Source organism: Lethenteron reissneri, chromosome 34 (genome assembly GCF_015708825.2).
Source record: "Lethenteron reissneri isolate LAM-NWPU_2019-01 chromosome 34, ASM1570882v1, whole genome shotgun sequence".
Taxonomy (NCBI): domain Eukaryota; kingdom Metazoa; phylum Chordata; class Hyperoartia; order Petromyzontiformes; family Petromyzontidae; genus Lethenteron; species Lethenteron reissneri.
In genome coordinates, this window is record NC_083812.1 from 16528058 (window position 1) to 16552767 (window position 24710).

The 24710-nt window shown below is 47.2% G+C and overlaps 1 protein-coding gene across 7 annotated transcripts in view; it reads right to left on the reverse strand.

Annotated features, from left to right (window-relative positions):
* Positions 1 to 11468: 11468 nt before the first annotated feature.
* Positions 11469 to 24710, reverse strand: part of LOC133350747 (PDZ and LIM domain protein 7-like) — a 61093-nt gene continuing 47851 nt past the window's right edge. For 2 of the 7 annotated variants that reach the window (XM_061565466.1, XM_061565465.1), the window contains 9 exons: positions 23803 to 23883; positions 22963 to 23061; positions 21027 to 21101; positions 19751 to 19860; positions 17667 to 18063; positions 16706 to 16886; positions 14735 to 14855; positions 14347 to 14462; positions 11470 to 13262 (listed from right to left, as the gene is read on the reverse strand). In XM_061565466.1, the coding sequence (XP_061421450.1) occupies positions 13173 to 13262; positions 14347 to 14462; positions 14735 to 14855; positions 16706 to 16886; positions 17667 to 18063; positions 19751 to 19860; positions 21027 to 21101; positions 22963 to 23061; positions 23803 to 23883 (1270 nt within the window). In that variant the 3' untranslated portion in view covers positions 11470 to 13172. Of the gene's footprint in view, positions 13263 to 14346; positions 14463 to 14734; positions 14856 to 16705; positions 16887 to 17666; positions 18064 to 19750; positions 19861 to 21026; positions 21102 to 22962; positions 23062 to 23802; positions 23884 to 24710 lie in introns of all 7 variants that reach the window. The other 5 variants (XM_061565468.1, XM_061565467.1, XM_061565472.1 and 2 more) reach the window with 3 other exon arrangements.

Consider the following 24710-nt stretch of genomic DNA (forward strand, 5'->3'; position numbering starts at 1 on the left):
CTCCGTTGTGTCGTTTATTAGGTTCTTCGTACCGCACCCCTCCGCGCACGCTCCGTGTGGGCCGCACTCGCTGGTGGCCGCTCCGCTCTCTCTCTCCATGTGCCCCGCACACGCGCCAGCCACACCGCTCGCTCCGTGTGCCCCGCACACTCCGCTAGTCACTTCCTAGCTACGTGTGCCCCACACACTCGGCTAGTCCTCACACCCCTCTAGCCCCGTCGCCGCAAACCACGTGGCAGATGGCGCCGCTGCTCCCGCTCTGCCCAGCGTGGCTTCCCCCTCTTCTCACTCCGTTCCAACTCCTGATCTCTCCTGGTTCTCTCCCTCTATCCTTCCCATCACGTGACCCTGACTCCTCCTTCCCGTACTGCCCCCGTCTCCCATTGGAGCCGAGATGAGCAGTGGCTCCTTCCACATGCTCCGTCGACCCGGCTCCGCCCCCCAATGCTCCGGCCCGCGTGATTGGCGCGGAGGCCAACAACCACCCCGTTTATGCTCGCATTACAAATGTATCACTGGGGGTGAATCTCAAGATGATGCCTCATTGTACTTGTATCGATCTCGGTCACCGCAAACTTTATGGTCGTGGCTTATCTTGGATTATTGTTGGTAATGCGTGAACAAAATGCGATTCACTAACGCAACCAAAGGTGACATCTATTAGGCAATTCGCTGATTTTCTGGAACAATGTTTTCTCATGAGCATTAACTTAACCACACACTCCAGTGTTCATATTGAAAATAATGGAATGGTTTAAAGGTAATGAAACTGCAACAATGTGATCTTGATACAGTACTGGTAGGAACCTCCTGGTTACACCAGCCCACAGGGGATTATTGTGTCCGTCCGTCCGTCGTGCATCCAAAAGTGGGAGGGTTCGGGTTGGGTGGAGAGGGAGGGGTTGGGTGGGGACGGGAGGGTGGGGAGGGGCTGGTGGGGAGGGGCTGGGTGGGGCTGGGTGGAGGGTAGGAGGGGTGGGGCTGGGTGGAGAGGGGCTGGTCACCCCGTGGGGCCCTTATAAAACTCAACGTTTAACCTACTCACACCGGCTTGTGCCCGCCCTCCCAGTTGGCCATATTTGCGGAATACACCACGCCGCCGTTGACCCTGGAAATTGAGCGAGCAACCCAACGTTCCTACCAGTGTAGTAGGTTCAACGAGACTTGGACGACGTAGTCGGAGGCACACTTATTTTTTAAACGTTCCAATCTATACAGGCCAAGGTATACAACACTCGAAGGGGTATCGGCCCCTTCACCCGTCTAACAGGGAGATCCCACGATCTCTATCCCGGCTAGCCTACTCCCAGGCCCTCCACTACAGAGCTAGGGGAGGCTAGCTGATCCCGCTCTGGCCAAGATGGGATCACGGCACCCTGAGTCCCCAGACCGGCTCTTACAAAAGCATCGGCTCTGGGCTCTCGGGGCCATGCCACTGGCTTGCCCTGGTCGGTCCATAGAAGGACAGCGATCCAGGGGAGTCCCAGGGCCTATCTAGCCGGTCTTCCTTCTTCACTGATTTAAGCTAAACACTGAACCCCGAGCCCACCGGCTCACCGCCTTATATAGCAACTCCCCCGTCGAGGGGTGAGGCCGTGGGGGATCACAGCACTGTTTCAGCCCCCCAGGCTGAACGGTGCGGACGTGGATGTAAGCATCCTTCCGTGTGCGGGCAGAACCACCCCTGGTGTGTTTGTTCGCCCTCCCGTAACACCTCTACACCAGCTCCCTCCGCAGGAATGTGTTTTTAAGCTTTCGTGACTGCAGGAATCCATACTCTTTTGTTCTTTCGGTAAAGTCACGTAGGTAGAAAAATAATAGATCACGACGTTTCGATCGCAACACAAGCAATCGTCATCAGGTGGGACAACCACAGCAAGAAAAAACTGCTGAAGTAGGCGAGAGATCTGCCGTGGCACGAGGTTATATAGGCCTCGGCAGTAGGGGGGAAGAGAGAGAAGGGGGTATTGATAAATAATTGGCCTCGAAACCCAGTTAATAGGCCAATATACATAAATACCAGTTTTATTTTGTGGATATTCATGGATGGCTCTTGCCTATAACATCAGCCAACACAAAGGCATGTCTGACGGGCCACACTGCCGATGATACTCAGTTTAAACTACGGTAGTCCAGGGTTTTCCAGTAAAAAACATGCTACTAGAAAACAATCCAGAAGGGCTTGAGGCTGAGGGACAAGAATCTTCGTCTCATCCCATACATAGCTTTTGTCTCATTACAGACGGAACTCCCTTCGTCTCATCTCACACCGCACCCTCGTCTCATCCAACACAGAAATCCCATCCCATACAGAGCTTTTATTATTACACGCTTTTAATTAACTCACTCTGTCTGTTGTATCCTCAACTCTGTCTGTTGTCGTATCATCAAATCTTGTAACTCAATTTTAATACACTTTCCAATGTCGTATCGACTGCAAACTTGGTATACGTATGTCACACTGATGACAATACTATATTCTATCATTAAAAATAAAGAAATTATATTTTTAAGCAATATTTTTTAGATGTTATGTTTCGGCTTGGGTCTAATTGTCCACGCCCAACTCACGTTGGCTGTCAATCACCACAGTCCCTTTACTTTATGGCAAGCTTCGGGGCCGCTTCCTGGAGTCGAGGAGTTTGCCATTACTCGTACGGTACATTTCATTAAAGCGTGTTTTTTTTTAAGTATTTTAAAATATTACTTTTCTCATCCACGACAGAACCCTCATCTCATCCAATGCAAAACCTTTGTCATCCAACACAGAACCCTCATCTCATCTGAAACAGAACCCTTATATCTAAATGTTTCCCACTTATGTATTTTACCCTTCTTAATCGCCATTGCTAATCAATTCTATCATTTACATGTTGTCACCTGTTGATGGGATAATGTACAGTAATAGCAACTCCCTGCCTTGGCCTAAATTCTAATCTACAGTACGGTATACCATTGCTGCATGCATTGCTGATATAGTGCATTACAATTTGTCACTATCTATTTTAATACCTCTTAATAATACCACATTATATATAAACCTAAAACACGTTTTAACTTATTTACGTTTAAAGCATTGCGACATTTCTACAACTGACATTAACACAAAAGATTGAAACACATTACAAAAATATTCATGTCAACCTAAATGTCATTTTTTGTAGCTGTTTTAAACTTACCTGATGCTCACTGTTTTTGCAGACACCAAGAGGACTTTGGCCTGATGATTGGTCTGGGGAAAACCGAGGCATGGTATCAGCCAGCTCTGATGAGCCCTATAGGAAAGCCCAATATCACCATCAACGGCTATCAGCTCAATGCTGTGGACTGGTTCTGCCACCTTGGTAGTACTGTACTGAGTGATGCATCGCTGGACTTATTTTAGCCGTCTGTCCTTCAGACTCTGGCCACAAGAATTAAGTTGGGTACCAAGTGTAAAGTCTACGGGGGTAATCGTGATTTCATTTAGGACAGGGGTGGGGAACCTTTTTTCTGCCAAGGGCCATTTGGATATTTATAACATCATTCGCGGGCCATAAAAAATTATAAACTAAAAAATGTGCCTGTTATATTTGGTCAAACATTTAATTAACTCACCCCTAATGTGATTGCTGGAACTGCTTCGCTTTGGTGAGGCGTGTGTGAGGGCTGACGCCCCTCCTCCTCTCCCCTTCCCCTCCTCCTCTCTCCTCCCCCTCCTCCTCTCCTCCCCTCCTCCTCTCCCCTCCCCCTCCTCCTCTCCCCTCCCCCGCCTCCTCTCCCCCCCTCCTCTCTCCCCCTCCTCCTCTCCCCCCTCCTCCTCTTCCCCCCTCCTCCTCCTCTCCCCCCCCTCCTCCTCCTCTCCACCCCTCCTCCTCTCCCCCCCTCCTCCTCCTCCCACCCCTCCTCCTCCCCCCCCCCTCCGGTTCCTCCCCCCCTCCTCCTCCCCCCCTCCTCCTTTCCCCCCCTCTCCCCCCCTCCTCATCTCCCTCCCTCCTCATCTCCCCCCCTCCTCATCTCCCCCCCTCCTCATCTCCCCCCCCCCTTCCTCATCTCCCCCCCTCCTCTTCTTCCCCCCTCCTCCTCCCCCCCTCCTCCTCTCCCCCCCTCCTCCTCTCCCCCCCTCCTCCTCTCCCCCCCTCCTCCTTTCCCCTCCTCCTCCTTTCCCCCCCTCCTCCTCCTCTCCCCCCCTCCTCCTCCTCTCCCCCCATCCTCCTCCTTTCCCCCCCCTCCTCCTCCTCTCCCCCCATCCTCCTCCTCTTTCCCCCTCCTCCGCCTCTTCCCCCCTCCTCCGCCTCTCCCCCCTCTCCTTCCCCCTCCTCTCCCCCCCTCCTCCTCTCCCCCTCCTCCTCATCTCCCCCTCCTCCTCATCTCCCCCTCCTCCTCATCTCCCCCCCTCTTTCTCATCTCCCCTCTCCTCCTCATCTCCCCCCTCCTCCTCATCTCGCCCCCTCCTCCTCTCCCCCCTTTTCCTCTCTCCCCCCTCCTCTTCTCCCCCCCCCCCCTCCTCCTTTCCCCTCCTCCTCCTCTCCCCCCCTCCTCCTCCTCTCCCCCCTCCTCCTCCTCTCCTCCCCCTCCTCCTCTCCCCCCTTCCTCCTCCTCCTCTCCCCCCTCCTCCTCCTCCTCTCCCCCTCCTCCTTCTCTCCCCCCTCCTCCTCCTCTCCCCCCTCCTCCTCCTCTCCCCCCTCCTCCTCCTCTCTCTCCCCCCCCTCCTCCTCCTCTCCCCCCCTCCTCCTCCCCCCCTCCTCCTCCTCCTCCCTTCCCTCCTCTCCCCCCCTCCTCCTCTCACCCCCTCCTCCTCCTCTCCCCCCTCCTCCTCCTCTCCTCCCCCTCCTCCTCCTCTCCCCCCTTCCTCCTCCTCCTCTCCCCCTCCTCCTCCTCTCCCTCCTCCTCCTCCTCCTCTCCCCCCCTCCTCCTCTCCTCCCCCTCCTCCTCCTCTCCCCCCTTCCTCCTCCTCCTCTCCCTCCTCCTCCTCCTCTCCCCCCCTCCTCCTCCTCCTCTCCCCCCCTCCTCCTCCTCTCCCCCCCCTCCTCCTTCTCCTCCTCTCCCCCCCTCCTCCTTCTCCTCCTCTCCCCCCCTCCTCCTCCTCTCCCCCCCCCCCCTCCTCCTCCTCTCCCCCCCTCTCCTCCTCCTCCCCCTCCTCCTCCTCTCCCCCCTTCCTCCTCCTCTCCCCCTCCTCCTCCTCCTCCCCCTCCTCCTCCTCTCCCCCCCTCCTCCTCCTCTCCCCCCCTCCTCTTCCTCCTCCTCCCCCCCTCCTCCTCCTCTCCCGCTCCTCCTCCTCTCCCCCTCTCCTCCTCTTTCTCCCCCCTCCTCCTCCTCTCCCCCCCCCTCCTCCTCCCCCCCCCTCCTCCTCCTCCTCCTCTCCCCCCTCCTCCTCTCCCCCCCCCCTCCTCCTCCTCTCCCCCCCCTCCTCCTCCTCTCTCCCCCTCTCCTCCTCTTCTCCCCCCCTCCTCCTCCTCCTCTTCCCCCTCCTCCTCCTCGTCTCCCCCCCTCCTTCTCCCCCCCCCCCTCCTCCTCCTCTCCCCCCCTCCTCCTCCTCCTCCTCCTCCTCTCCCCCCCCCCCCTCTTCCTCTTCTCCCCCTCCCTCCTCCTCTCCCCTCCTCCTCCTCTCCCCCTCCTCCTCCTCCTCTCCCCCCCCTCCTCCTCCTCGTTTCCCCCCCCCTCCTCCTCGTCTCCCCCCCTCCTCCTCCCCCCTCCTCCTCCTACTCCCCCCCCTCCTCCTCCTCCTTCTCTCCCCCCCTTCTTCCTCCTCTCCCCCTCCCTCCTCCTCACAGGACAGGTTACGTAATGTAACCTGTCCTGTGAGGGTCGGCCAATCTCCTGGCACCGGGAAACCGTGGGACTCTCCCTTTAGGGGCCCTTCGGATTATAACCCGATGTGCCAGGCAACCCCCCGTCAGGACACTACGTGGGTGCGCTGTGTGTGGGGGTGTGTGTTTAGTGTGGGGGCCGGGAGGGGAGTGCGGTGTTTGCGGAGTTGCTCCGTGGTCGTAGCACCACACGTGTGATGTTAACTGGTGTAATAAAGGACTTTTGCACTGGGTCTGTCTCCGTTGTCCTTTATTGTGGTTCGTACAACTTTGCCCACACGGCGTCTCGCTCAGAGTCTCCTCCGTCTCCCGCTCGGTAGCCCCACTGCTGCCGTCGCTCCTGCAGACTTGCTGCTGGCTCACTATGCAACCCCGCTGCTGGCTCTTCACTCAGCCTCTCTGCCTCCGACCTGCAGCCCCACGGCTGCTCTCTATGCAGCCCCGCTGCTGGCTCTCCGTCTCCTCCGTGCCCGGACACCGCTGGCCAACGGTGCCGAGTCCCGACCTCTGGCGATCACGCCACTTTCCACCTCCTGCCCTGCGTGGCCTCCTCCTGTCTTTATTCCCACACTCTCCTCCAGCCCTTCCGGTTCCTGCCCTTAAAAGCTCTCCCTCTCCTCACGTGACCCTAACTCCACCCACCTGTTCCGTCACATCCGCGAGGCCGTTTACGCTCGCATTACACTGGTATTGATTATGTTGCTACTCGCAACTGCTTTTCCAGGTTTGCTCCTAGATTTATTGAATTTCGAGTCCCGCCTGCGGTTGCCTTGGCAGGGCTAGATCAAATGATTTTGCGGGCCTTATACGGCCCGCGGGCCGGACGTTCCCCACCCCTGATTTAGGACCAGAGACATTGGCACCGTAGCAATGGCATCTGAGACAGCTTGACAGGGTTCAACAATACCATTTCAGGTCCCTGATGATGATTTTGCTGGTAGAGCAGGGTGTCCACTGTGGAAGCGATTGGTCGTGTAGGGATACCTACCGTGTTCACGGTATTTAAGTATATAGGCCAATTTTTTTAAATCCTTTATATTAAGTTCACTTGCTTGCTTGCTTGCGTGCTTGCATGCTTGCTTGCTTACGACCGTGCAAATCTTTCGGTCGTTTTTTAACCCACTTCCCGTTATCCAATCGAGCTGACATTTTGCACACAGACTCGTTGTGCGTGACAATTAATTTTCGTGAAAAAATTTTTCAAAAATTTTACACTGTTTAGGGAAATTTTTTAAAATATTAAATTACCAATTGCTTAATGGTGGCAGACAATCATCTGACCCATAGGTGGCAGCCATCTCAAGCCAGAGGACGAGGACTCTAGCCGCCCGTTTCATGATGAAGCAAATGTTGACTAACCACATGGCATGAAATCCCTGCCCCCACACTGTACAATGGAGACTATTTATAGAGCAGTTAAATTGAAGCCGCCAGGTTCTTGAAAGTGGTAAAACGGGTCAACGCTAGTGCCCTCGGGAATATACGGGGCATGTCAAGAGGTGATCTTACATATAAAGGATTTATAGTGAAAAACTTTGTTTTTACGGGTTAATTTTTCTAGGCTGACCATGTCAGGATGAAGGATGGAAGGCCACCCAAGGACATCATGCATGGGCAATTGAACCCTATGGTGGGACCCCGGGGTCCCATAAGCCCCCGGCTCTCGCATACACATATTATAATGTAAACAATAACTTTGCTCTTTTTCACCAATGGGTTTGAAGGATGGTGGCAAGTGTTGTCTTGTTAAACTATGCATTTAAAACTGAAAACTACTTCCCTGCAGTACCTATATTTAAATACACTATCGAAAAAATAATTTACACCCCTCTGTCAATCATTGTGTTTCTCAGTGTGGATTTGTGAACACAGTTTGTAAACAATACATAAAATAGTACGCGTTTTCAATGCGCTGTTCATATTGTAACAAGCGTTTATACCAATATTACTCTACAGAGTAGTGGGTCGCCGCTCCTCGTATCCACATTGATACGAGCGGTATGTGGGGACTATGGCTTAACCGCAAAAAAAACCTATCTGCACAGATGCATACGGACAAGAGAAGTATTATCAAACTGGAGGAATTAGCGGTGCAACGCATCTCATCTGTTAAATATTTGCAGGTAATAGGATTGTCATCGATTGATCCTGGCTGCAGACATTGGTAGGTCACAAATAATAATGAAGATAAGAGAGCAGTTTCACTGTATTATGCATACAGTTATGACAAATAAAGGACTTAAGTCGTAAAAACTAGATTCGAAGCTTTCGTGACTGCAAGGATTACTCTTTGGTTCTTTCGGTAAAGTCACGGAGAAAATAAAATCAAATAATAATAGAATACGACGTTTCAGTTGCAACACAAGCAACCATCATCAGGTAATAATTCATGATAAAACACAGAATACGGGAACAGCATAGGCAGACACACATGCAGAGCGAGAGACACACCAAGACAAACAGAAGGACAACGAATCTGTGCAGAGGCCTTAAATAGAGAGAGGGGGGAGGGGCCGGGCAGAGAGAGGACTGGGGAGGTGGGACCAGCTGACGCACGAGGGGACAAGGAGGGAGCAGTGTGGAATTCCGGACCACAGTGGCCGGAGGAGAGACAATGGTTTAGAGCAAGAAAATCAAAAGTTTGAGAGAGCAAATTTAGTAAAATTAAGAAGTGTAATACAATGAAACACAGAGGGTCGGTTAACACACAGTTAACGCATAGCCTGGTTGATTAACGTTCTTCCAAAGATTGCAAAATTATAAGTAAAGTGTGAGTTGTGAGTAAACCTTCCCCGTAGAGGTGGTTCAAACTAGATTCTAAACTTTCGAAACCATTGTCTCTCTTTCGGCCACTGTGTTACGGAATTCCACACTCCTCCCTCTTTTCGATTTAAAGCTTTCGTGACTGCAGGGATTCATCTTCTTGGTTCTTTCGGTAAAGTCACGTAGAAGGGAAGTAATAAAATAATAAAAATAAAACATAATAAAATAATTCTCACGACGTTTCGGCCACAACGCAGGCAGCCGTCCTCAGGTGAAGACCAGGTCTGTCGGGGAGACAGCGTCTGAATGAAACACCACCACGCTTGGAGCGTCTATATAAGCTGGGTTGGAAGGGGGGGGAAGGGCGCCTTGACAAAATAATTTGCATATCAAGAGGAATTTAGCATATTTATGGGAAATGCAGGTATGTGATTAGTACAACTTGTGAAATGCGTAGAGGAGGTGTGCGGGGGGTTTCAAAGTCATTATGTCCATGCATTATGCAGGATTAGCAGCATCAAAGGGAGGGGATAAGGGCAGCATTAATAAAGGGAAGGAATGTTAATAGTATGTAGCTGCAGTAACTAAACAACCACGTAAAAATCTCAAGTATAAACTACATAGTATCATCAGTATACTAAATATAAGTAAGTAATACATTACAATTCTATGTCGCAAAAAATATAATATGCTTCCAGCTAAACTTTTTTCCCTTACATCACACGGGTCTACCCCGTACTATATGCTGCCATAGACAAACCCAACATTAAATTACATACTGTATTACTATACACCACCCTATACCTTAGAATAATACATAGTGTAATATTACACTATGTATTATTCTATCCACCCTACTGTATGTCACACTGCTGTATATTCAGAGTAGCAAGGACGGAACGAGTTCCACGCAGCGAAGCAGAGAGTAGCAAGGACGGAGCGAGTACAGCGTAGCGAAGCAGCGGAGTAACGGACCTTGGTGGAGAGAAAGCGAGCGAAGCAGCAGAGCGAGCGAACGAAGGGACATCGAGTGGGGCTGAAAGAGAATTGTACATTGAAGTGTATGGAGGAACATTGAACGATGCTGTCGGAGATGTGAACTATATGCGGAATAAAAGGAACGAGAAAGACAAAGAAGTTGTCGCGTCAGTAAGAGTCCTACACATATAAAAAATAATGTTTAAAAAAATATATTTTTTATTTGTAATGATAGAATATAGTATTATCAGTATGGCATAAGTATACCAAGTTTGCAGTCGATACCACATTGGGACGTGGGTAAAAATTGAGTTACAAGATTTGAGGATACAACAGAGTGATTTAATAAAAAGCGTGTAATAATAATAAAAGACAAGCGTCTCAGGCAATCCCAGCATCATCTGAGAAGTCCTGTAAGGAGAAACACGAACATGCGTGTGAGTTGTGTGAGGATCCTGCCTTTCGAGGATTGACCTACTCAGCAAATAACGGAAAGGCCCCAAAACACACTGGCGAACAAAGATGGTGCAGCCATCATCAAATATGATGAACGATTATGACGAAGCTACTTCCATGGAAATATTCACTCCATCACTTATTTTAACAAAAATACAGTACTACAATCACCGTTATGATCTTTGACCATAATGTACTGAAAAATGTATGCAGTAAAAATCACAACCTTGACACATGATTTATGAGAGCTAATGTAACAAGTATGCAAATAAAGGAACACGTGCTCATGGTAAATCTAAACTTTATTGAGATAAATTGTACATGCATAAAATTTCACATGCAAATTAACACATGAAAGAAAAAACAACTCTTAAGGCCCTAAGCACCATACTGCTTACATGGCAATGTATTATTTTGCAAATTTGTAAAAATACAGTATGTGTCTATTGTCAACTTTGGATTTGCAGTGTCTGATATGGATATGCAGCTTTACCAATTAAAACGTGTATTTAAAAAAATCCTCAACAACGTCCAAATTGTCATTAAATTCTCAACATGACCGTATGTCTCATTGCTAATAACGATTTCACTGTAATTTAAATATTGTGAAAGTTATTTTAACATGTAATGTTTTAAACTGGCCAAAACACCGCTTTCACTTACGGTGCCTAAAAATAGTTGGCGAACTTTTCAAGCAATTACCCTTCTTCAGGGACGATTAACTGAGCGTTTAAAAACACAGTATGGTTGACATATTGGGCGACACTTAAAACATCTCAGGCCCAACAGCTAAAATCCCAATGTTCTAAACACGCACGCCTATTTCACCAACAGAAACTACTCTAAGATGTTTTCCCAGTACAGGTCTAAAATGGGGCACACACCTATTAAACCTGCAAAAACAGCTTCCATTTTGCACACCTGTCACAATTCCTTACACCACAGAGTCCAAAAGGAAATAAAAGTCAAGTAGCAATATAAAAAAAAATATTGAACATTGTTTCAGAGAAAACAAATAGCATGCCAAGCTACGTGTTCAACTCAGTGCACACCAATGTAAACCAGTCATAGGAAACATTGCAATGCTATTTTGTTGTTATCAGGAAATAAAACCAATCAATTAATGGATTTCGCGACAGGCAACAACAATAATCAACATTACGGTGAAGCTGCTGCTTAGGCAAGTATTCTTGATTCACTATGGGAACCTCATTTGCCAGTAAAAATATAATTGTTTTTTTACCCTTCTATCTGGCAACAAAACTGACACCTTTTTACAAGGAGTCATGTTTGCATAGACCGCAATACCTGCAGTCATAATACAAACAAAATACATAACTCTGATAATGTGCACTGTCCTTGAAGTTGATTGGTCCACACCCGAGACAGCGTTCCTTAGGTGTGGACCAATCAACTTCAAGGACAGTGCACATTATCAGAGTTATGTCTTTTGTTTGTATTATGACTGCAGGTATTGCGGTCTATGCAAACATGACTCCTTGTAAAAAGGTTTCAGTTTTGTTGCCAGATAGAAGGGTAAAAAAACAATTATCATTCTTGATTCACTTGTGCAACAACACTTGAAGCTGGTTTTCATGGCTCAATTGTTGAATGTGACGTTTGCTGGCTGCACGGTTTATGCCTCCAGGATTTCATGCCTATTTGATCCACAATAAACATATCACTGTACAGCTTTATTTCAACTGCATGCATAGCTTTGTCTAGACATCAATCAAATCTGCATCTCCGTCCACCTACATTGGTGTATTGAAAGTAATGTAGCATGTATTACAAACATCTATCTCTAAGGCACAAAAGTTAGATGGCTACTCGACAAACTTGTATAGCGGTCTTTAGTCTATTGCTGCGTAACCTGAGACACAACAGAGAATACTGGATGACTTAATTTCGATTACTATTCAAAACGTACCCCTCAAGCCCTTTTTGACATAGGAAAAAAATATTCACTTTAAAACATAATTTCTTATTCAAATTAGTGTTATCATGCATGAAGATAGAATTACTACATGGCATAGTGTCAGTGTTTTGGCTTGTACACAAAACGTTCACTTTCAAAAGCTGGTGCTGTGTTGGCATTTACTTCACGTACAGCTCTCTTCTTCTTAACATTGACACATTGTTGCAATATAGCGCCCCCTTTCAAAACATTACAGTATTAGAATATCAGAAAAACACCACAATCCGCACTATGTAGACTCTGTTCCCCAGTCAGAACCTCTGGCAAAACAGTCAATTAATTTGTCTCACTGATATAACATATCCTTTGCCTACCACATAGATACCCACATACCTCTCCAGACTCCTATCTCAAATCCATGCCTGTTAAAACTAACTTTGAGCATGATCACCATCACTACTATCGTCCGTGTGAGGACTAATCCCGTCAAAATATCTATCCGCATCCACCACCATCACCTGCATCACAGTCACTATTGCACTGACCAGTCATGCTGACAATCCATCATGCTGCCGCATTACATTTTAGGCCATCCATTTGTAAATGAATGCCATCCCGTGGTGTAATGCGACCATTGGAAATCCTTGCCGCCGCCTCTGACAGCTGAATCACAGAGGGGGTGACCGGTTGGTTCACCAGCGCATCAGCAAGTGCACTGCGTATTTTGGGAACCAATTGTTTACACAACAAGGCACCGTTCTATCAGCGCAGCAAACCACGTCTCTCTGCATATCACGAGCCCGGCGACTTGTGAGAGCAGCTCTGTGATCCACGCAGACCAGTGCACGGGGTTAAATATAGAGCATTACCAGTGACGGTACAAATTGGGCTAGCTGACCTTTGCTCAAAGGGGAGTGTATAAACCTACAAAGAAATAAATACTCCCGATATTTTTGGAACGTAAGCACACACCACTGTTTAAGATTTATGCAAATCTTATAATTATGTTTCTCATGTGGGTATTTATTTATGAAATGATCAAGGGAATTCAAACTTTATTGGATTTAATTTTAATGCCAATGCTTGGAAATTTTTAAATCGCTTTCTTCAAATGAACGCCACTGGTAGAAGTTATTGTTGTGTGCATTTTGTCCCACTTTAAAATTAGTCTACGAGTGCATAGATATTTTATGCCAAAAAAGCATGTGTCAGAAACTCAATCGATACAAATGCTTTCACGTATGAGTGTAGCGTGTGTGTGACCAGGTTTAGACATTGATGGCATGGGCATGTTTCTTGCAGAGTGGCTTGTCTTTCTTGGAGTAGAAGGGCTGTCCCTCCAGGTTCACATGACACACCTACACAGTGAAATGCAGCAGAAGTTAAAGACTCAAGAATGAGAAAAAAAACAGACGACACATAGAAGCCAGACTATTTTTGAACAGTTGACCACTGCAAACACAGCAACGGGTGGCAACTGATACTACCATCAGCAGGGGGCTGTATGCCCTATGGGTCAGAAAATCAGAGCCGGCTGCCTATAATGGTACCGGGAGATGCCATCTGGCGGATGAGATGTTTAAATGGAGGTCTTGTATCGCGTGTCACATCTCAATATGAGCATGGAATGTCAACTTGGATACATACATCACGTTGGAAAATGTATTATATTTGTAGCTCAATAATTATGGAATGCTCCTTCCTTAGAATTGGGAAGATCAACTGCCTTGCCAGCCATTAGCACGGTTGACTACGTACGGTACAAAATAAGAACTATGCATTTTTTAAAAATATATATACTTTACATTCATTTGCATTAATTTGACAGTGTTGCCTTTCAGTGGCTTTTATAGTCAAGCAATGTATTTTCTCTTGTAAAGTACATGGATGGTTTATAATCTTTACACCTGTAAATGTGTTTCTTGAGTTGTGATTTGCACATGAGCACAACAAGGATAACAATTTCACAGATTAAACACAAACACAGCTTAAGAAGCCCTACATCTGAAGACTTTGCTTTATACTGATAAAGTAAATTGAATTTTTTTTTTTACTGCTGTGGCTGCAAAAAAAAGTTTTTTTTAATAGAGCATAATTTATGGCAAATTAATCTTAAACTACTTTGGAATTTGTAATGCACACATTTTCCTTGCAGAGGCATGGGAAACCATATGCAATAGGAAGATTAGACAGGATTAGATCCAACAATTGGCCAAGCTGTGGTCCTATATTGGGATGTTTGGCCAACTCCATCAATGTGTATTTATACATGTGGGAGGAAACCAGAGTGCCCGGATAAAACCTACGCGAGCGAGGGGGTAACACTTTATTCCTGTACAGATAAAAATGGCGACCTTGATGTCCACGGGTAGGGAGTTTCATGAATTTTCGTGATCCACCAATCCACAAGAATAACATCAACAAATAGAAGATGATACTCACAGCGCAGATGAAGCAGGTATCATGCCAAGTGTGGCCAAGGGCCTCAATAAATTTGTCTCCAGCCTCAACGGGAAAGTCACAACCATGGCACTTGGTGCTAAACAACACCACGTAGTCTGTGAACACACACAGAGCACCGCAGGGCAAGTTACATCGGGCTGGGAAAACAAGAACAAGCCAAGCTGCAGGTGTATTTAGTGACACCAGGTATCTACAATAATACTCCCAGTACTGATATACACTGCACCCATTTATTGAAAAATGCATAATGGCCAAGTATCAGAATTGGCCAGCACTCATGTGGGAAGGAGGATCGGGACAAGTCGGTCAAACAGCGTTGCGTGGTCGCTTGAATGCAAGTTCCGCACAACGGTGAGGAGTGGGGCACCTTTCTCGCAGTAAGGCTCGCCATCCTCCATGTGGAAGAGGCTGTTTCCAAAGGGCTTGCCGCAGGATGCACACACAAAGCAGGTGGTGTGCCACGTCTGCCTCAGGGCGTGCATGATCTCCTGCAGCCAGAGGGCACAAGCGAGAGCAGAACGTGCAGCAGTCATGAACGTGTCGCCCAGTGAAATATACTGAAATTTGACGGAGGAAATTATATCAGCGCGTGTACAGGAGTGAGACGGGTTGTGGTATCGCAGAACCATGAAGGAGCGCAACAATGTGGGGAAGCCTACAAACAGTAGTGCGAGAACATGGTCGATGATGATATTGTCGATAAACGATATTATAACTCATTCTACCACGGAATGGATGTTGGGTTATTGCTTTATACACCAGGCCAGCGACTTTTCAGTCACTCCATGTACATATTAATAATATGGACTATACAGGCAGTCCCTGCCCTACGAATGCCTGATTTACGATTATCCGCACATACTAACGAGCTTCCATTTGATACTTATGTTTTAACCATCCATCGTGTGAATGCAAACTCGCACTTACGAACTGAACTGCAGAACTATTTTGTTCAGCAGAGCAATCCTCCGCGAGAAGTAATGAGTCCAGCATTGCGCTATCGGTGAGTGTTTGTGTGTATGTGTGCACTTGTGCACATGTTGTGTGCAAAAGTGAGTGTGTGGGTGTATGAAAGTGAGTGTGCGTTTGGGTGGAGCGGTAGTGTAGTGGTTAGCATGCTGTGTTACGAACCCGGCGACCGGAGTTCGTTTTCCGCTCAAGGCCAAGACCAGTTACGATTATCTCAACCCATCCTGGGCCTCCCTTAGGTCAACTCAGCCTCAAAATGAGTACCTGGTGCGGGAAACAAAGGCGGCCGGGTGTGGTGCTGGCTACCCATCCCCTCGAATGCCGTTCCAGCCTTCAAAGGTTCTTGCTAACAGCACTTGCCCCAACAGTCTTTTCAAGCTATATGGGGAATATCTGGCTTTGTTTTGTGCGTGTGAAAGTGATTGTGTGTGCGTGCACGTGTGTGTATGTGCACACGTGGGTGAGCCCCCCCCCGTGTGTATGTGCAATTATGGGGACTCATTGCATCCCTTTTGACAAGCAAGGCAGCATCAAGATTCAAGTTAAGTGAAAATAAAACAGATATTTTTTTTACATTTTTATATTACTTTTTTTTGTTTATGATAAAGTATATATCACAGTTTTACATGCATATATACAATATTTATTATTATTTATGAGTTTAACAATGCTTCCCTGTTTTGTTGAATCGTAACATTTTATAACACTGACCATAGTTGAATTTAAATACAGTACATTGTTGTGTTCTGACTTACGAATTGTTCGACTTACGAACGGGTCTCAGGAAAGGGACCCGTTTGTAAGTCGGGAACTGCCTTATGAATAAATTAATGCGAAATGGGCATATCCTACATGTCGGGTATGGTCATTTTATACTGAATATACACGTCCGATTCATACAAAAATATCTGTTTATTAATTTACTTGGGCACATCATACATGTAGAATATGTTTCGATTTAAAGCTTTCGTGACTGCAGGGATTCAATTCATATTCTTGGTTCTTTCGGTAAAGTCACGTAGAAGGGAAATAATAAAATAAATAAAAATAAAACAATACAATTATCATGACGTTTCGATTGCAACACAAGCAATCATAATCAAGTGTGAAAACCACAGCAAGAAAATTTTCTCGCAAGATAATTTTCTTACAAGAAAATTGTGTTGCAATCGAAACGTCGTGAGAATTGTATTGTTTTATTTTTATTATTTTATCATTTCCCTTCTACACGACTTTACCGAAAAACCACGAATATGTAGGATATGGTCATCTTTAATTTAATCTACATGGCTTATTTGTTTATTATGCTGCTGAGCACCACCCGATGAAAGCTTTCTCTTCAACCTCCCACACACACGCACGCACTAACCCCCATGATCTTCTTGCGGCACTTGGCGCAATCCGGAGCAAAGTACTTCTCGTAGCAGGTCTCACAGTACACGTTTCCCTGCTCCTCCACAAAGCCGGTCTCCGTCAGCGTGGTGTGGCACTGGGCGCAGTTGAACTCGGCCGGATGCCACGATTTGCCCAGCGCCACCAGAAAGGGGCCGCTGAGGGGTGCCAGGACACGCACAACACGCAGGGGCACGCGGCGGCTCCCGGGGAGAAGGCGAGGAGGTGGGGGGGGGGGGGAAATTCTGAAACTGTGTAAACTATGGCTTAATGTTTCGCCGAATATTTCCCGGGGCGCTGCCATACTGGAGTAGGTGGCATGTGACTGGTGGCAGCCACAGCCATGCCAAGAGAAGTATATCCTCTGCAGGAGCAGAAATACTTTTGGGGTGACTGATGAGGACAGACCTGGCTGAAATCCACAAATGGTAACTTCTGCTTGAAATTGGTCTTTTTTAGTCATTCTCATAATTTTATTCAAATTGTGCGATTGGTATCATTTCGCGAGATAACGTGTGCATTTGGAACACTCGTGAGGCATCCATGTTGGTTGGAGAACTACCTGCGAAATATTATATCACAAAACAACTCCAAATGGTCCCCGATCCACACGGAACACCCTAATCTCGCCAAATTAAGCAAATGTCAAAATTAACGTTGTACTTTTAATTCAATCTTTCGTGGCTGGGCTTATGTCCATCGACTCACTGTGCTTGAAAAGCCAATGTAATCATGGTTACCTCAGCGTTTTGACCCTGGGGCCACCTGGTGACCTCGGGTTGACATTACACTGAGAAACCCAAACTGGAACTGGATGTAAAGACAGCGGTGGGGAGTGAGCAGCACGCGGTGTAGAGGGAGAGACAGAGCTTCACCTGTGGGTGAGCGACAACAGTGGAACCTCCACCGACACAAAACAAAACCACGGGGCGACTCACCGGATGATTTGATTGCACTGGCCGCACATGGGCGTGCGTTGGCTGGGCTGGCAGTGCTGCGCCCATTGCACCTTGCCGCGGCTCGGCGAGACGGCCTGCCCGTAGCCTGGGCCCGGAGCGACGGCGTGGATAGGAGTCGAGGATGGGGCAGCCGGCCCACGCTGCGCCGGCGCGAACGGCGGCGCTGGCGGCCCATGCTGCGCCGGCGCACCGTATCCCTGACCGCCGCCGCCGCTGGCCGGTCCCACCGACTTGGAGATCGTCGTGGTGCTGCGATCCGCCGCGTACTTCTGCGCAAACTGATCATCGGTGACCCACGGGGGGCGGCTAGCAGGCCCACCGGAGGGAGTGGCCTCGGTGCTCGGCAGATTGATGGTGATGCTGCTGTTGACATGTCCTGAAGCGGATTTTAGAGAGTGGCAAGTAGGGGCAAGTGGCACGTTACCACTGTGATGAGACACCACATCAGAGAATACTCAAACTCATCAACACAATGTACACTGCATAACCTACCGAGTATACCATGTAACCCACACGGAGTCCGCCATATAGCGTACACAAAGTATACCACATAACCCACACCGAGTATACCACGTAAATATTGACTTAAAGCTTTCGTGACTGCAGGAATTCACATTCTTTGGGTCTTTCGGTAAAGTTACATAGATAGGTTCAAAGAAAATAACAAAAAATAATAAAACTACGATGTTTTGATCGCAACACAAGTGTTCGTCATCAGGAAGAGGGGGTTAGCTTCTAAAGGTAAACTGTTTAAAAAGGTTTGAAATGGGCATAGCCCAAATGTCAGCAGCCAATGTTAATGTAAGTGGTGGGCAGCGACCGCGATGGTGGTGGGTTTTCCCACCAATCAAAGGGCTGCCCAGTAAAGTTAGCATGATAATGTAAGATCATTGAGCGGCCTTAATGGTGGGCGCCCTGAGGTGGCTATGCTAATGTGAGAGATTAGCATGTTCGTGGCAGATCGCAAAGCAAAAACCTCGAGCTCGGTGAGCGAGGTGGCTGTGTTAGGGTGAGAAATTTTACCTGTTAATGTAAAATCAGAGCCGAAAATAACAACGAACATCGGAAGGTGGTAGGATGGGAACATCACAGCCAGTTATGACTTAAACTGGTTGATAACGTCCTTCCAATGATTGCTCAGTTTATACCCATCTTCTCGATTGAAATTGTGTCCGTCTATATATATGGATGGCTTAATGAACGAATCTTTGCTGATAGCCAGTGGATTTGCAAAGTACCTTCGTCTTAGTGATATCAATTTCGTGGAATCATTGGAGGGACATTATCAACCAGTTTAAGTCAACCATTTCAAACCTTTAGAAACAGTTTACCTTTAGAAGCTAACCCTCTCTTCCTGTTGACGAACGCTTTTGTTGCGATCTAAACGTAGTATTTTTTTGTTATTTTCTTTGAACCTATCTACGTGACTTTACCGAAAGACCCAAAGAATATGTATACCACATAACCCACACAAAGTACTTCATATAACAGTAAGGGATCGGCGAGCCACCCTCACGCACACGCACCACGCAGACATGACATCTCCGCTTTTACTATAACATGCACCAATCACGCGTGCGGGAATGTGCTGGACAGGGATCAGGGGTTAAAGGGCAGTGACATCACCCAGACCAGGCGTGCCCTACGTGGATGTGTATTGGGAGCGAGGGCAGAGATGGAGGGGTTAAAAGAGGCTGTGGGACGTGTGTTCGGGGTTACATAGTACACCGCATAACCCACACAGAGTACGCCTCATAACCCACACAGAATACACCACATAACCTACACAAAGTACTTCATATAATTCAGAGTACACCACGTAACCCACACAAAGTACTTAATATAATACAGAGTACACCACATAACCCACAGAGTACACCACATAACCTACACAAAGTACTTCATATAATGCAGAGTACACCACATAACCCACACAAAGCACTTCATATAATGCAAAGTACACCACATAACCCACACTCAGCATAATACACAATGAGCACGTAGCATAGCCTCCACACATTAAGAGTAAGAAGCACGTTGGAGTGAGAGGTTTCGAGCGGCACCTGGCGCTGGCTGGTTGGGCCGGATCGTTGCCGTTGTCACCACGTTGGGTCTGGGGCTGTGGCCCACGGCGGGCGGAGCGTGCGCCGGTCCAGAGTGCAGCGCGTGGGAGCTGCGGCCGACGGAGATACAGCTGGGACGTTTCGACTGCAATTGCCTTTATCTATTGAGCGGGTCAGCGCGCCGTGAAGATTCACACTCGGCTGTGACGTACGGAGACAGACGTGGTCGCACGCTTCTATACTCCAGCACCGAGTTTTCACGTTGAGTCAAGGTCACAGTTGGCCAAATGTGACTTTAATTAAGAGGACTGTAAATACTAAAGATGCTCTGTCAATTTGTATTACTAACAGCTGTGGTTAAAGGTAGGCAGCACGTAATGACAACAAATGCGGGAGACACCACCTCTGATTTAACAAGTCAGATGGTCTGACTACTGCAAGGAGATCGGTTATCATCAGCAGCAACCATGTTCTCTCCACTGATGGATGAAGGCCTCCCCGTGTCGTCTATCTCTCACAGTCCTACGATGGAACAATCCATCCAGCACCAGCGTGTGAACCGAGTTCATTGCTCCATTGCCTTGGAGGACGTCCTCTTTGACGAGTTCCATACCTTGGTAGCCACTCCGTTGTTATTTTTGACCATTGCTACTTCTTGCCCGTGGTGCATCCTGGTCAAGCCCCACTCAGTTTTCTTAATACTTTAGTTTGGGTGGTGTTATTAACCTGCATATGTTCTCGAATCCATGCATTCCTCTGTTTCTTTGCACGCTTTTCACTATTTGATCGAAATATTTTTTTATGACCCCAGTGTTTCAGAGCTACGTGTCATAGCAAGCAGTGCACGCCGATTAAACACGTGCTTCTTTCGGCACATTGGTACTCAATGTTACTTTTCATTACACAGCAGAGTATGTTTACCTGGCACAGCTACTGAATGCACACCAAAATGAAAATGATGAATACATAGGCACAGAGAGCATGTTATATATATCCAAGTATGAGCAGTTCCCGACTTACAAAAGGGTTCCATTCCTGAGCCCGTTCGTAAGTCGAATGGTTTGTAAGTCGGAACACAGTGTACTGTATTTAAATGCCCACACAGTCAGTGTTATGAAATGTATTACGGTTTAACAAAAAAAGGAAGCATTGTTAAACTCATAGAACAGGTTGGAAAGTTGAACTCAATCATGAAGAGTCGCAGTCATCATCAATCTGAAATTTCCGCACCATATAAATGGCCTTAAGTAGATAGAAGAGTCACCGTTGGCAGTACCTAGTTTGCTTGGAGGCAGCAGAGGAGGCTGAGTAGGCATAAGAGGAGGTAGAGACGCTCTGCTGGAAAGAGGAGCTGCAAGCGTGGAGTCATGGAGAAGCAAAAGTAGTTAGGAGTAAAAACGTGCCTCATACCCAGTCCAGGCAGGATACATCTTAGGACGTGTGGCCTCCTACCAGACAGACTAGATCCCCAATTTACACAGTCGTCAGCGAGGAATAATGCACTTACAGAAAAAGTGGAGAAATTAGTACCACATAATTTCTTCGAAAATTACCATAAACAACAGGAAATGTAATGGGAATGCAGTGAGCATTAATCAAATGTTTGCTTGTCTCAAAAGGCCATCATAAAAAGTTCGGATTTTTTTTTCTGATACTAAAAGTGTGCTTTAGCTTAAAAGTTATATGTCTCACTGACAAGCGACGCCATGTGCTAGTATGAGTAAGCGCTGTGTTCGATGGTTAAATCGTATCCTGCTTGGCCAAAGTAGAGTGTCATGACATATTTATGTCTTGGTGGAATGTGTGATGGGTGCGGTGAATTTTAAAGCCATGTAGGGCTGGCTGCAAGCGGTGCATGCCAAGGCAAAGTCCAGCGGGGCGTTTGTTTAGTGCATTTGCGTGACTTTTGTTAAAAGAGACTCTGCTCCGAATTTCCATTCCAACCACGGTGTCTCCACTTAGCAATGCCGTGTATTTTTAAAGGTGCTGCACGATGGTTCCGTTCTGATCACTTCAACACGATTCACCGTTTCACCCACGCATCTTTCAAGGAAAATTACGCTGATGTCAATGGCAGACAAACAGCATGGTTTAGGGCTTGGAGAAAAGCAGAATATGTATACAAAGCACTAATCTCTAGAAAAATATCATTGAGTGTCGAAACTGTTATATAGGGGGTACCTCCATAGGGAAGTTTGGCCATTCCCTTCATCGAAACTTTGCATGGTGGTGACAACTAAAATACCTGGGAGAAAATCTACACACGTGATGAAATATATATTGTTTATCCATTGAGATAAGTCAACAACTCATTTACTACACTGACATCTCCTGGCCATCTTGTAGCACTGCACGTTGAGTTTTGTCCACAGAAATCATCCTCATCCACCAACCTTTGCTGAAGAGTTGATGGCTTATTGGCGGACCGCCTCTATTTATGACATGAAATGTGAGATTTTGACCCATGAGAGGAACAGCTGTGTGGCAGTGTAATTACAGAGAGAATACAGGGAGTGAAATTTGTTTACCCACAAGACAATCGGAAATTAATAACGTTGTTCCCACCTGCTACTTCCTGAGATACCGTTTGTACTGTTTGACTAACGCCAATAAACCACGCGACCAGGGTTTGTAGTCAACAGAACTGAAATCCACTATCTAAAGGGGTCAATTGCAAAATGTTCTATATATATTTGAATTGCTTAATACATTTAAAGATTTCAAATCTCGGGTTTGGACTGAATTTAGTAGAAAGATAGAAATGTACATTTTGGTATACTATTTTGGCAATCATTAGTGATTGTAATGAACCACACAGAAAAATCTACTTTAACCGTGGATCATGATTACTGACCAATTTTCAAACCTCCATACTGTCGCTGAAGGAGCAACTTGTGATATTTACGTTAACAACTCACAGGTGAATTAAAATCTAACTTAACTCCAAAATACGTTAAAGAACTCATAGCAGCCTCTCAGCCTAGCGACTGAATGTGGCAGTACTATGCCAGTAGCCCCCACATCACCACCAAGGGATTGCCCCTGCTCGTGATGAAATGATGCTCTGGGGGTCAGGACAAGGAAAATGAAAACGGTTGCACATGTAATTCTGTATTATTGGGGCGCCGCTGTGGCAAGATGTTCACTCCCTTGCCTGCTATGCAGGTTCCGACCCTGATGCCTTAGTTTAGTTTAGAAAAGTGAAGGCAGACCTAGAGGACAAAGCGGCAGACAGTGCAGCAGATGCCTGCGCGCTTGCATTTGGCGCCTTTGGAAGAGGCTGGAGCTTTGAGGTGAAAGGCAGAGGTGAGCTGAAGACAGGAGAGAGTGGCATGGAGCACACCGGTCAAGCAGAAACGCTCATGTAAGGATGAGTCACGACAATCAGAATGAAAGCAGGCAACATTCAAGCGTCAAGCAATAAGCTCCTGACATGCAATGCACTTTGTCTTCCCCATTCATGTGTTATACACGTGTTACATAATATATGCGTGGAGGTAAACTTCAATGATGCACTTGATAGTGTATGCAGTGGACTCATTTACAAACAGAGCAGTAGAGAATATGTATTTGTTTTACTCCCAAATTGCACTCCTAACATCAGTAATAGAGAATATGAATTATACGCTAATGCAAAGATCAGTGTTTTTTTTCTTATTTACTGGTGGGACAAGTGCTGTTAGCAAGCACCTACTAAGGTCAGCACCTACGATCAGAGTGCAAAGTATAGGAAAGGTAAGAAAATCACAAGCAAAACTAAACTATTTATTTTTTATTTGACCAAGTAAAGCCCACTGAGCAATTAGCTTCTTTTTCACAGTTATTGAGTTGATTGGCAGAACCAGCCAGGTGGGGTAAAGCGTGGTCACTCCTACCGTTTCCAATAGCCTGGTTAACGTGGAAGATTAGACCAAATACCACGACGAGTTTGTTCTCGAAGAGACCCTTCTGCCGGTTGTGGCATGAGCGATTGCAGGACCGCACCTTTGGAAGAACAGCGTCATAGGTTACGGCCCCAATGGCCCCCCGTGACACGTTCGTGCCGCCGGTACCTTTTAGACGCCTGCACAGAGGCCATGGCCACTTGCGCCTGGTTGGCCGAACTGCCATGATAAGCTGGAGCTCCGTGCGGTCTGGGAAGAGGAGAGCGACAAATGGAGCGAGCCGCAGGCAGGGGAAGAGGGGCGCATCACCATCAGCGGAGTGGCAGTTGAACATTAATGAAGATGGCACACACTGGTTTAAAACATGTTTTGCTGCAATAAACTACAAAGACAATAATAGTCTCGAGCAGAGACTGGGCCCGACATCGGGAGAGCATTGTCCAAGCGCAGCAGTGCCGTCCGCTGCATTGAGACACAAATGGGGGCCGAGTGGACAATCACATAAATAAACTAACAAAACCTCAAGTGAGTTTTCCCCTCAACTTCAGACTGTTTAGAATGACAAAATCATCACTAGCTGGTGCTTTTATGCAACTGATAACTGGACTACGGTGTATTTAAACATCCAAATAGGTGACCAACTCCACACTCCTGACCGCGCGGTAGCCCTGCAGGTTTCAGGCTCTTGCGGGGAGGAGGAGGCTTGACCATGAGAGAAGGGCGTGCTGATGTCGGTTATTAGGGGGCCTACAGAAGACATCTTACCCCCCCCCGCCCCCAGCCTGTCCGAGAGGTTGGAGGCCCAACCAGGACTCCCAGAGGTGGGGGCAAAAATGGGAAATTTAGCCCAAGCCTCACACCAAAAGAAGGCCTCATAACAGGCCTGTTTGTTGTTTCTAATAAGGGGGGCCCACATGGTATTCTGCACCAGGCCTCCAGGAACATCTGAGTGGTCCCGGGCAGAATCATGCATGGATATGGACCGGCGATGAGAGGACCCCGTTTCAGACACGGGTCCCTGGCTCTTGCATCAATGTCTCGCCAGAAACGTGTGAAGAGACAAAGAGCAGACGTCA